At 38.5% G+C, this 13,466-nt stretch overlaps 1 protein-coding gene across 7 annotated transcripts; it reads left to right on the plus strand.

Moving 5' to 3' along the window:
* The first annotated feature begins 1,387 nt into the window (after positions 1-1,387).
* Positions 1,388-13,431, plus strand: LOC113077117 (cdc42 effector protein 2-like). Of its 7 annotated transcripts, none has more exons than XM_026249591.1 (3): positions 1,388-1,705; positions 9,072-12,256; positions 12,736-13,431. In XM_026249591.1, the coding sequence occupies exon 2, from the start codon at positions 9,353-9,355 to the stop codon at positions 10,121-10,123; it is 771 nt and encodes a 256-aa protein (XP_026105376.1). In that variant the 5' UTR covers positions 1,388-1,705; positions 9,072-9,352; the 3' UTR covers positions 10,124-12,256; positions 12,736-13,431. The 7 variants fall into 7 exon arrangements, with proteins under 7 accessions (XP_026105376.1, XP_026105388.1, XP_026105369.1 ...); XM_026249603.1 differs by lacking the exon at positions 1,388-1,705 and adding an exon at positions 2,188-2,404; XM_026249584.1 differs by lacking the exon at positions 1,388-1,705 and adding an exon at positions 2,935-4,946 and having other exon boundaries at positions 12,733-13,431.
* Positions 13,432-13,466: the final 35 nt, after the last annotated feature.

Genomic DNA, 13,466 nt, shown 5'->3' on the forward strand with positions numbered 1-13,466 from the left:
TTCGATTGTCCTGGAGAGTCGTGCGACAAAATTGTCCTAAAACACAATTAAGCCTTTAGAAGCTCTTTTAAAAACTAGCTTGAATTAACTTGAGCTATTGCACATACATAAACTTCTTTGCCAATGCATGTGCTGATATGAATAGCAAATATATAAATTCAACTCTCAGCTTCCTCAAAAGCTATAAGAAATAGTTTTATTACACAGAATAAAAGATTCTGCACAAAATTTGACTTTTGGGTTTGACTAATTTTGAACAGGAATGTTTAGAGCCAATTACATTTGTATCATTATTCATCAATCTTGCATTCTCGGAATCACTCAAATGTGTTTTAAGAAACTTTCTCTAATAGTTCATTGATGTCTTTGTTGAATTGTTTTCATAAAACTGTGTTCTCTGCAACAAAATGCCTTGCAGGTCAAAGGGGTTGAATAATTGTGATTGCGACTGTGTAACTGTGATGTTCTACAAAACAAGCAGCTTTAAAACACTTGTTTTCTTTCTGCTGAAAATTAGATTTGGATTCACTCACTGTGAAATCCTCAGGTACATCACCAGTGTAAACTTAGTGGTGAATACTTCTACATCAATCTTGTCAACATAGTCCACAGTTACAACAAAAATATATCCTGACTTTATCATGTGGTTATTTGGGGAAAAACAGTAGGAGGCGCTTCACACCAGGGGGGCATTTCCCCCGACTCTACCCTAAATATAAGATTAATATTTATGCATGTCCACCACTTTCAAAAACTTCTGACAGTCAAAGATCAATGTTCTTTATTTGGATATATCTATGCATATTCTTGCCTTTTTAAACATTTTCTGTTCCCATACGTGTCTAAGCACAAAAAAGACCTCGTTCTCAGTCTGCTCCACCAGCTAAGTCTTGACGGGTCATGAACTTTGACCTTAACCCATCCACATCTATGAAGTTTACCATCTTAACAAGAATCAGCTTGCCTCAAATGCTTATATCTCTTCCCTTCTATCCCTCCACTAGTCCATCTGACTTAAGATGCTTGTGCTTGCAGAGCTGTGGTAGCTGAATTTGATTTGTTATTTTCTATTATAAGGTTAAATATTTATGACAAATCAGTGTAACAAATGATAGGTGGAGAATGAGATACATTTTTAAGATCTTGACCAAATCTGCACCACACAGAGAACAAGTTGTTCTGAATCTGGCCTTGAAACTCAACCAGAAAGCTTTCAACTGCCTACAGAGTAAGCCTACAGACCTCCAAACAAGGCCTGGATGAAATGCCCCTCTCAACAGGTCCCTTTCTACTCTGTTATACACTTGCTCAGTATGCAAATCGCCGTTTAGTGAAGTAATAAACTGACTAACAGTCGTTCCTCCTCCAGTGTTTATCATGTTTTAAACGTTCAGACCTGATAAGTGTCATCTATCAAGTCTATCAAGTGTTCAGAATCGCTTGGAAACGCAGCACCGATATGTTAAGGCTTCCCCTCTCGCGCTCCCGGGCCCCTGCTTTGTGTTCGGTCACAATGGCGCGTTTCCCAGCGACCGGTGAAACCGCCCGAGTGCAGCTCGAGGGGCAGGACCCGCACTGAAGTGTCACCGATGCTTTAAACTGTTGCCAAACTTGTCTTTGAGCCCCAAACGGACTGGTAAAAGATGCAAAGAATATCGTTACTGGATCACAAAAGCTAACGCTGGATCTTCGCATGCGCATTATCGTAAGTAAATTAACTTTAATTAATTTTCGCCAAATATGTGTTTGTTCTTAGCGCGCTGAATTTGACCAAGCGATATGGAATTATGTTTGTATTATACGTAAAAATATACGTATAATACATAATATATAAAAAATAATACGTGTATTAATTGGGGAATGTTGCCATGGTATTAAAAAGAAAAGCTGGACTCGTCACTTGTTCTAGAATCTAGATAAAGCAGATGTTTTGGCAGTGTGGCTGGGGTGGTGAGGCAGACGTCGTTCATTCATCTGAATCTACGCTGTTTGCGCAACAGTTTCGAGGAAAGGCGTGAATGCTCAGTTGATTTGTTATCACGGCTGTGAAAAACTTGTAGATAACATTCACAAAGTGGAAATTCTGGTCCATGTGGCTTTCTTGTAAATCAGCTGCAGATACGTGTGTTGTAATGCGATTTTAGTGCTGATAAACTAAACCAATGCACATATTTCATTTTAAAGTGCAGTGAATGTTCAGAGGGAGCTGAGCAGAATGTAGAGTCAGCAAACTGTTGTGCGCGTGACCGAGCGAGCGAGCGCACTGAGCTCCACTGGGAAACGCGTGCATGAGTTTGATCGTTAGAGTGATCGAGTAAGAACCCGACCTGGAAAAACATAAACAGGCGATTGGCTCCTAAAGTATGATTAATAGGCCTGTAGTATTCATGGATTCGCTATTTAGGTAACGAAAGTTAATTACTTTTTTCATGTACAGTATTATTATTTGTTCTGGAAGCCAGTTTTTATGCTTATGAATACATATAATAGGCTATATTGCTGCATTGGGGCATTCTTGTGAAGCTCACTCAAGCTGAAATTGCTGTATGTCTGTCAGTAACAGACATCTTACAATAATTGTCTGACACTTTGAGAACAATGTAACAAATTTGTTACGATAGACACTAGTGACACTCTAAACATGACTAGTTTCATTGCATTAATATTTCACAGATACCAATTAAATGGTTTGCGGCTAACCACAGAAATGGTGAGCAATGTGCAGTGGCTCTGCACATGTGAACCAAGCACTTTTGAACTTATTATGCCTTTTGACTGCTGAATTTGCACATAACTTAGTTTGCTTCATGGGGGTAGATGCGTTCTAGTCAAATTAGCCAATTAGCTCCGCTGGCAAGTCTCTTCAGTCATGAGGTACGCTTTTACTCACTGACTCCACTCACAACTTCAGAAAGAGCTTCCTAAGACTATCTGAAGTATAATGTGTTGCTGGGAATGGCATGCATTGAGTTTCTGCTCATATGTGCGTGTGTTTCTATAGAAGTATGAGTTTTGGAATCAGGTCTGCTCTACACAATGCACATCACATCTGGAGTGGATTTGGAGAACAGAACAGAACAGAACAGAAAGATGGATAATAGCTGGCTCTGCTTTCCAATCAAAGCTACACACACTCAGCAATATGACTCCAGATTGTTCTGCAGGCAAATATGTGTGATGCTGAGGGCTGAAGGCTTGTCGTTCATAAGAGCAGATAAGGTCATAAGGGTAGATAAGGAGATAGACAAAGCAAGAAAAATGAAAACAGTTCAGATATCAGACTGAGAGGAAGTGATAAAGCAAAGATGATTTAGCTTCACTCTGCTCTCTATATCTTAAGCAGAACCATCAAGCATTGTTTTAACTAGTATGAAATGAAAAGATAAAGAGGAGGAAAAAAAGAAGCCAATTTAGACAGATTTAGACATGTCAAGTCAAGCCGTTGAATGTGTTAATATAATGAAAAGCATCTTAATGTGAGCTGGCACAATCCATGGTCTGATGAAAAGAACTGCACTTTAATCGTTATGAATAGTTGAAGAAAAATATCAGACATTACAAATGGAAGTTAGAAAATAAGATTGTGGTGAAGACGTTTAGTTTGGTCTGGAGTCTCTGAACCCACACTGGAGGAATTCCGCAATGTGAAACGACAGTGGAACACAGAGAGCTGTGATAAAGAAATATGAGGAGATAAGGAAGATGAGGAAGTGACTGCAAGTGGGCAGGCTGGTGCGTTTTATAAATCCTGTCTGTCCAGTCTCCTGTGAGTGTCCTTAACTCAGCATCTCTGAGTTAAATTTGGAAAATGAAACTGTTTTTATTCAGTGTGTGATTTAATTGGTGTATAATTCTGGAATATGTTCAAGTCATCTTTTGCTGCTATATGGTATGTGGACAAAATGTGTGACGTAAATTTCCAATGGATATCCTGTTATTGTCAATGTGTGAGCACACTAAGAGCAGACCTTCTTTTTGTTACAGAGACAGGTCAGTTATTATGAGCTATTAATAGGATGTAGGAACAACATTCACTGACTGATTGAGTCACAGGATTGTATTTAGGAATTTACAATACAGGTTTGAAAGAACAAAAAGGAATCTCCATAGAAATATATTGAAAAGAACAAGGCTAAGATCCCCCCCAAAGGCAGGCAGGCAGACAAGCAAGCACTTGGCCAGCTATTGTTAGAGCTGAATGCAGGATTGTGTCAATCAAAAAAAGAGTTTTGTCTACTTTTTAACAAGTTGAATATAAGACCTTGTATAACGTTTACTCAAACTGTCATCAGTGGAGCTTCCACTGACTATTCGTTGGTGGCATGCAGGACTTGTCCAATTATTTAGTCCACTTAAATCAACCACTGTTATGACGTTCATCTGCCTTCACTTTTGAGTGCATTGCCCCAGGCCCAAAATCCACTCAACAATCAAAAGAACCAAGTCCCAGCCCAACATTCGTCTATTTTGCTATAGTCCGTTACACTTGAATGTAGATCACAGTATGGTATAAATAAGATGTTGATATTTGCATTTAATCACATTTTAATTTAAATTGAGTTCCTAAAGAGTTGAAAATGCATCTCTGTTTTAATATGTGATGACAAACAGTTATCTGTTTTTGAGTATGTGCGATGGGAATATGGGTTTGAATAAGGAGACATTCTCGCAGTAATGGGTTATGCGAGTGTTGGAGGGTGTGATAACCTCCTCTTATGAGTCACCGCGAGCGTGTGTGATGCGCTACAGACTCCCTCCGCTCCGCTGTCCTTCAGCAAACACGGAAGAAGCGGAAGAACACAGCGGCACACGCCAAAGAATGACCTGGATACCGCGAGTGTGGATATCAACGTCGCTCCAGATCCACGGAGTCCAGTCCTGTGCGCTCTGTTTCAGCCAGCAGTGATGTGAGGTTTCTACTGGATCAGCAAATACTCTCTGTATAGGTATGCGCTATCAAGTGTTAGGGTTATTTTTACACTTCTGTCAGTTCTGCTGGGTTTCGTGTGGAAAGAAATATATATGGCCGAGCATAGTTGGTATTGAATCATTTTGACATGAAAGACCTGCGCATAGATGCGTCTTGGATAGGAGTTTGGTCACACTGGCATCTATCTCAGAGGTAGGCGAAATATAACATTTGCATGCAGTTTAAATACAAAATGTTCTGTAATCATGTAGGAGTGTTTTCATGGAGTTACGCGTAATTTCCTTTTCAGATAAATTCAGTCAGATATTTGTAATGCAAGTGATCGTTTAAAACATAACTCTGATGAACTCTTTTGAACATGCAGTATAGCAAACTTCCGCCAGTGCTAAAGTGAAATGGGCTGTTGTGTTGCTCGTGTGGCCATGTGAGATGTACGGACTACGGAGTTACACTACTCTGCTTCAGTTTGCTTGTTTAAAATATGAACGTGTATCTGTAAACGAGTATAATGACTTTAAAAACTTTCCGGGGTGTTTGTTGTATAGTTTTGGAGCTGGTAAGTACACAGTACACGCGCGCGCACAGCTTTAAACAGAGATATGACAGCTTGACCACCGCCTCAGATGTATTTTATTTCATTTCGCGAGTTAAATGTTAGTTCTAGATTGCTAATAATTCAGTTTGAATTAAGTGCAGTTGAATTGAGATGAATTGAAATCCATATTGTTGAATTTGTGTTTTTGATCTGTCAAGACAGAATTTGAGTGTTTTCTTGACAAAAGCCTTTTGAAAGTTTTGAAATATCCTTGGAGTTTGAGTTTAAAATTGAGGTTTGGCTAATAGGCTTTGCGATCAGAGAAGTAGAAACATAACAGAAACTTTTTTTGTTGTTTTATAGAATTATATTGAAAAAATCTATAGAGGATTAGTGACAATCTTGTCATACCATTAGGAAAACACAAAAAGAAGTGTAACGGTGATCACGCATGACCTGTAAGCTAACCATATAATGGCTCTTTTGTTATCCCTTTCATAATTTTATCTGCGATCCCATAGAAGTGCTTGTGTAGTTCCATGAAATAAATGAATTGAGTTAGCAGCTATTTTTGAATATCAGACTCTATAATCATAGTACATTCAATGCTCATTCTTCTGTTTGATTATGAAAAATATGTGTTAGTCTCTGAGATCTGGACAAAGATCATACCACTAGCGTTTTGATGGTTGTCTGTCAGGTTTGACAGTTACTCTCTCTGTTAAACAAACCAAAAGCTGTGGTGTTTTTGTGTCAGTTTGTTCTCTGCTTTGTCTACCAAACAGAGCAGTCTGTTGAGGGCTTGTCTGAGCACAGCTCCCCATTTACACTTTCCAGCAGCAACATTGTTCAATTCTGCTCTGAAGCTGATAAATAACCTCGGGCCTTCAGAGGAGCGGCATAGTTCATTTCCACAATGTGAAATACTTTAATTTAGTTCAGTGATGGTAAACATCCTCTTTTCCAGAATCATATTCTTCAGAATTCCACTGAATTGTTTAATATCTTTGATTGGACTCTTATAAACACAGAGATATCACAATACCATAAGTACCATAAAAAAACCATTCACACTTCCTAACACTCCTCTGCGAGTCTGAACAGGACTCACCCCATTCCTTCCCTGGAAAAACTGTTATTCAGTTTTGGCTTCATTAAGCCTTTCTGACATCCAAAGTTGTTATGCAAGAAACTAATGCTGACCCACTTTTGTTAATTGTGCCATTCACTCTTAACCTTATATCATAAAGATGATGCTGCTGTGTGTAGTTTAACACATTTTTAGAGTATTACTTTTGCCAGATTTATGTAATGAAGTTAGATCTTTTTGTATTTTAAGAGCCAACTGATCTGGTTATTTCATTTAAAATTTAAGACCGTATCCTGACAAATGATTTATTTCTCTTGTACCTCATATGAAAATAAATGAATTGAGTGAACATAATCTAACCTAAAATAAAATGTAAATTGAAAACACAACATGCAGATTGAAATGCAATCTAATTAATCACTCTTACCGCTCTTCCACCGGGGTTGGTGCCGGAGCCAGAGATCAGTCGGGAACCGAGCTAAATTTTTCCATTCAGAAATATTCTGAAATGACCCCAAAACCCTACTGGTCTCGAACAAGGGAACCTATGACATCAGTAGTAGTTTCCACTGCAGACCGCACCTTGAAAGTCACAGATTTCAGGTAAATTAACAACAACAATTAAATATGTCAGTTCAGCAGTGGTCGGCAGAAGAGGCCAACACTCTCCTTCTGCAAGAGACAGCAGGTGATTTCTGTTACATGTTGGTGATTTACAGTAGAGGGTTCTGCTCCCTGCCAGTGGAAACACGAACTGGTTCTGAACGAGTGCCACTCCGGCACAAGCATCAGTGGAAAAGCAGTAACCATACGTTGAATCAGTTGGGGTAGAACTGATGTGCTAATTGTTCTCTGACTTGGTTTATTTATGTTTCATCATTATGTTGCTCAGATTAGTGAGTCAGCGCACTGGCATCTTGTGAAGCATGCACATGTGGACTCACATCTGTATCTCCTGATAAAGATATCTCCAGCTCCGTTTCCACATTCCTCCAGTTGTGCATTGTTGAAATGATTTGACCATAATGTTTACCCTTAAAGGGACACTTCACTTTAAAATGAATGTTTTGTCCTTACTCATGTTCATGTCATGTTAAACCTGTGGGACTTTCTCGGTCCTGGAGGGCCGGTGTCCAGCAGAGTTTAGGTCTTACTCTCCTCAACACACCTGCCTGGAAGTTTCTAGTATGCCTTGTAAGAGCTTGATGAACTGGTTCAGGTGTGTTTGATTAGGGTTGGAGTTTGGGGACCCCTGACTTACAGTGTATGAACAAAATTAATACTGAGACATTTTACTTTCTATAAAAGGAAGTCAAACAGATTTGAAAAAAAAAAAAAAAACTAAACAAAAAAGGGTGAGTAAAAGATGACAGAATTTTCATTTTGGGGTGGAACTATCGTTTTAAGGATGTAAATAAATGAATAGTACACAATTATATGATCAAACATTTGACATAATGACCTACATAAAATGTTGCTGCAATCTGCAAAACACTCAGCTGACATCTGGGATCAGTATAATTTGGGGGAAATGATGTGTAAACTCTCTGTAGTTCATTCCCTGAAACATCTCAGAACTTCTCAGAGTTTTGCTCGGTCACTTATGCAACAGCAAGGTGGCTTTTCCCACACTTGAGATGGAAACACTGCCCTTTGTTTTTGGTGAGAGTGTGTGCTTGTTAACTCCCTTTGATAAAAGTCAAGGTTGAAGGAAACACACACACACACCAGGATATAGTTAACAGAACCAGCTCCAGAGGTATGATTTAATGCTAAAGGTATGTGTTATGAGTCATGCTCTCTAGCCCCTGATGTATTGTCACAAGAATACAGGTCTTATGGTCTGTTAAACTTTTCAGCACAAAAACATACACACTAACACATTCACTCAAGCGTTCCCATTAAACTGCTGCTGAACCTTTATACTGCAGCACAGTCCACTATCATGATATAGTCATCTTTCCTATGTGCGTAAAACAAGTCAGACGTGCCAAGACTAGCAAACCCTGATTATTTGCTCCGACTCTTTTCAAATTACAGTTTGTTTATTATCTCTCACTTCTTATTTTGAAACGTTTTCCCTTCTCTTAGTAAATCCCATGACTTTGAACTAAAGAACCCATGTGTTATACAAGTTGGGCCACTGAATTCAAATTTGGTTTCATCTTTTTGTGAAATAGTTTTTTTTTTTATTAAGGTTGGCTCGGTTCAGTAAACAAAACAAAAAAGCAAGTAAACAAAAAGAGATACATTATATCAGAAAGAAGTCTGTTATGATCACCAAAAAAGTCTTCTTATTACTACTATCAACAGTTGTGCTGCTTAATGTTTTTGTGGAAACCCTAATAGATTTTTTTCTAATTTTTTTATTAAATTGTTTTGTAACATTATAGATGGCTTTCTTTTGACTTTTGATCAGTTTAACATGAGCTGCTTTATTTTGTCAAATTAGCAAATCAGAGTTGAATTATAGTGTGCATGTGCTAAACACTCTCTCTTTTTCTCCCAAACTGCAGGCAGACTGGACGCTCAGTGTCTAAAATGATGTCAGGATTGTTGTCCTGATGGGAAAACTATCCTTCTGGATGTGGCCTTCAAATGTGAATTTTCCACAAGAAAGGAACCAAAGAGCATCCTGACTTTGTCAAGTTGGATTGATTTTAATGCCAAGTGCATTGTGATTTTCGTCTCTCCTTCACGTGTACGGTCCATTTATTCTTTCCGCCTTTCCTTTCTTCCATTCACCCTGCTGCAAGGTCTGTTTCTCTGTTGTGCAGGAGGACGCGGAGGGTCCGACATGTCTGCCAAGGCTCCCATATACCTTAAACGAAGTAGCCGTAAAGGAAAGAAGGAAAAATTGCGTGACATTCTTTCCTCTGACATGATCAGTCCTCCGCTGGGAGACTTCAGACACACCATCCACATTGGCAATGGTGGGGGTGCAGAAGATCTTTTTGGTGACCTGTCTTTCCTACAAGGTAAATTTCACCTGTTACCAGGGCAACAAGGTCACCAGGGGTCTTCCCAGCTAAGTCGCACAGCGAGTGTAAGAAATCCCCCGCCGTCCTGTGATAACTCGCCCCTCTTAAAAAATGCCCTGTCTCTTCCTATCATTGGAGGGGTGCAGGCGCTCACCCTTCCAGCCCCGATGGCCACAGCCCCTCTGACTTCAACAGCAATGGAGACCCCTGAGGTCCCGACAGCACCGACAACGGCCCAGTCACCCCCAACATCTCCATCTCTCGCTCCACCTCCCAAACCTCCCAGACTGCACCTGGAAGAGAGGATCGTGTCACGGCATTCATCACTTCCTGCATCTACAAAACGCTCTCCACTTCATCTGCACACAAATGGACAAAGACCAGATCCTGAGGAAAATGAGAAGTGTGTGAAGGATAGGGATGAGGCGGAGAAGCCATATCTGACCAACGCTGGCTCGATGCTTTCCCTCCATCTGGACTTGGGGCCATCGATCCTAGAAGATGTGCTTCAGATCATGGACAACCAGAGGACAGGGACATTCAGTGGGGGACTTAAACCTCGTGGACGACAAGAGATATATACCTGAAAGTGATCAAGATATCAGAATCAAAGCTCGATGGTGCATAAATGGACTAATCGCATTTTTCTTCATGTATCAAAACAGTTTGCCTTGTGAAAGAACTCATTTACCTGCTGTACAATTGCATTTCCTGGATATTTTGAAATTGTATGCTTATTATACATATAATCTTTGAAAAAGACCTTTGGAAGCTACAGGATTGGAACCGATGTGAATTGAATCGATCGTTGGATTTCTCTGTGTTCATATAGATTGTTTTACTTCCTCTCTGTTTGTTTTGGACTACAAGCAATACACTAACTCTGGCTACTCTTCGATACATTATGAAACATCTGAAAACATTTTAGCAAGCTCATCTAATACTACCTGCAGTGTGTATGTACTATTACAGAGCAACATGCTATAGGCCTCCTGGATTCACTTCAGAAAAAAAAAACGAAAACTTTTTCTCTTTCAAAGCAGCAATGACATCATCCTCCCCCCCTTTCTGTGTTGTTGCAATTTGTGTAATTGGGTAAAAATGCGCAGCTCCTCCCCAATGATCTGGACACACACACATGCCAGGAGGCCTCTGCATCTACACCCTGGGATTGGAGCTTTCTCTTCTTGTTGGGAGTTTTTTTTTTTTTTATTGTTCCAAAACAAAACCCAAAGGTTGTTTTTTGATGGAGCAGGAATATGGAATGTTTCCTTTCATAAAATACAATTTTTTTACTGTGTTTGGTTGTTGTTGAGGTGTCTACAATCCCCGAGGCTTTGACAGATGATCACTTTTCTTAGGCAGCAGTGTTTTTTTTTCTTCTCTGACTGAGTGGTGGGGCCTTAAAAAAGGGCTTGTTACCTTTGTTTGCCCCATGCATGTAATTCACCCCACATGGGTTAATAATACTCAGTGCTTCCTGTTCCCAGATTTAGACCTATTAGTATTATTTTGTCAGATTATAAATTCAAATAAGTAACATCATCACCACCAACAAGTTATGAACTTACCCCAAAGTGCATCAAACGGTCAACAAGAGCAAACATTAACAGAAATAGTCATATTGCAAACAACTTTATGATGCTACCTTTGTACTATCTTTAGTAAAAGCAATAAAAAAAATCTACTGTGTTCAATTAAACTCATAAGTTCTAATATAAAAAAATATAAAAAATCGATTTGAGATTTGAAAACAATCTCACATTTTTCTCTTCTCAAAAGCTTTGCTCTAAGTAGCAAGTGTTTCTGGGAATTATTTTTGTAAGCATGAGGACTAATTTCATTACACTAAATATTATCATAACTCTTGGTATTTATTAGTATTTATTTTTTTTAACTTACCCCTACTAACTTTTTTTTAATTGGTGACGTAAACAGTTCTCAAAGCCATTTTACTCCTCAGACGAGACAAAAGATAATGTTGAATATGAAAATATTTTCACATTTGCCTTTTTTAAAGTTTATATAGCTCATATAAACAGTTGTATTTAATTAAGGGTGATCAGGGTTACTGAGGATCTTATGATTTTGCATCATTGAGGCACTATTACAACAATAAAACAAACAAAAAAAACAATAAATAAAAGTTCTTTTATAAATATAAATATAGATGGGTACTTGTATATATGTATAAATAGGCAGATGCTTTGTACACAATTTATTAATCATATCTAAAACACTTTTCTGCTCCACCACAGCAGAATACTGTGATCATTCATGTTGTTTAATATTAATGCTAATATTTTCATTTTGTGAAAAATACTGACTTGGATTTTATATTCAATTGAAAATGTGATATTCATATATTATTGACATTACTCATTTCACAAATACCTTACATTCCTGACAAAGACTTTTAACCATGAAAATGCATTATATACACATATGTTTTTAGACTGGAGGGGGAGCAGCTGTATCTCTGTGAGAAATATTATAGCATTGCTGCCTTATCAACAAAAGTAAATCATTAATTGCTTTGACTACACGTTAACCTCATGTCATGTGCCTCTATAGCGCTTGTTCAGATCTGCACCAGGAGACATTTTTGCCCATGCCTTGGTTTTTATTGGGCTTTTATTCAGATGCTGTACCTGGCTGTCAAGTGGATGTTTGCTGCTGTACACACTACAAGACTTACAGGATAAGACAGAAACATAATGGTGAATAAATGTTGATTTCTGATTCATTAGTTTGGCTGTGAAATCTCTTTCTCTCTTTTATTTGCTCATATAGTTTAACGTGAAGGCAGTCAGACATTGCATGTTTCATGTGGATTTTATGTGATACAATATAGGTTTGTATACTGAGTTACCTTGACCTATTTTAATACAAAATTTAATATAAAAAAAGTTCTAGCTAAGACTGAAATTATGATGAGTGAATAAGAAAGAGCAGAAATGCAGGTCAGTACATGAACCAATCTGGTTTTACTGCTTTTACCTGTGACACTTTTTTCAAGTCTTCGCACGCATGTCTCTATTACTTCTACTTGTTTTGAATACAAGTAATGTCTTGAATTTGCAATTTTGAACCAGTATCTTGTGGCTGAAACCCAGGCTTGCGGTTGTGTGTGTTTGCATGTTCAAAGCCCCTTAAGAGATTGAGAGCGTGTCTGTGTACTTTTGCTTATTTGCAGTAGCTCTTCCATTTTCTGCACAGGCCCTGGGAATCTTTCCAACTGGCTTAAACACAGAGCAGCCCAAGTCCCTGACCGTACGATCACAATACCATGGGAACTCCAGCGAGAAAGAGGTGGAGAGGTTGGAGAGAGTTGGAGGAAAAGAGTATGGGCGGAAAAGGGTTGAGGGAAGGCGAACAAGGGCCAGGATGAAGGAAAAGAGGGAGTGAAGATTTGTAGAAGAGCAGATGTATTTGGTATCAAAAAGGAGACCATGGTTCACAATCAGCAAGTAATGTATTGTCAAAACACGCTGCACTTTTATAAATATTTTATTAAAAGATCAACAGGGTGAGGCTCCTACAATCAACTCAGACAAAAGGAGATCATCATAACCGGCTGATCTGCATTCTGATCTTAAATCAAATTAACGTTTCACAGCGTAATACTGGTTTAGCTGGCTCCTTTTTTCATGTAATAATTTCTGTGCAGTCATCGTGAGCCACGCTGTCCCTAGCAAATCCATATTTAAAGAGATACTTCACCCAAAAAGGTAATTTACTCACCCTCGTATTGTTCCAAAACTGTATGACTGACTTTCTACTGTTGAACACAAAAGAAGAAATATTTCAGTCTTTTATTTCTCCAGGTAATTACATTTAGTGTGGTCTGATGTTCTTTTGATCCTTCTGACATTCATTGTAAATGAAAAAAAAACAGTTATTCGAAGACATCCCATTTAAAAAAAATAT

This window comes from Carassius auratus, chromosome 5 (genome assembly GCF_003368295.1).
Source record: "Carassius auratus strain Wakin chromosome 5, ASM336829v1, whole genome shotgun sequence".
Classification (NCBI taxonomy): domain Eukaryota; kingdom Metazoa; phylum Chordata; class Actinopteri; order Cypriniformes; family Cyprinidae; genus Carassius; species Carassius auratus.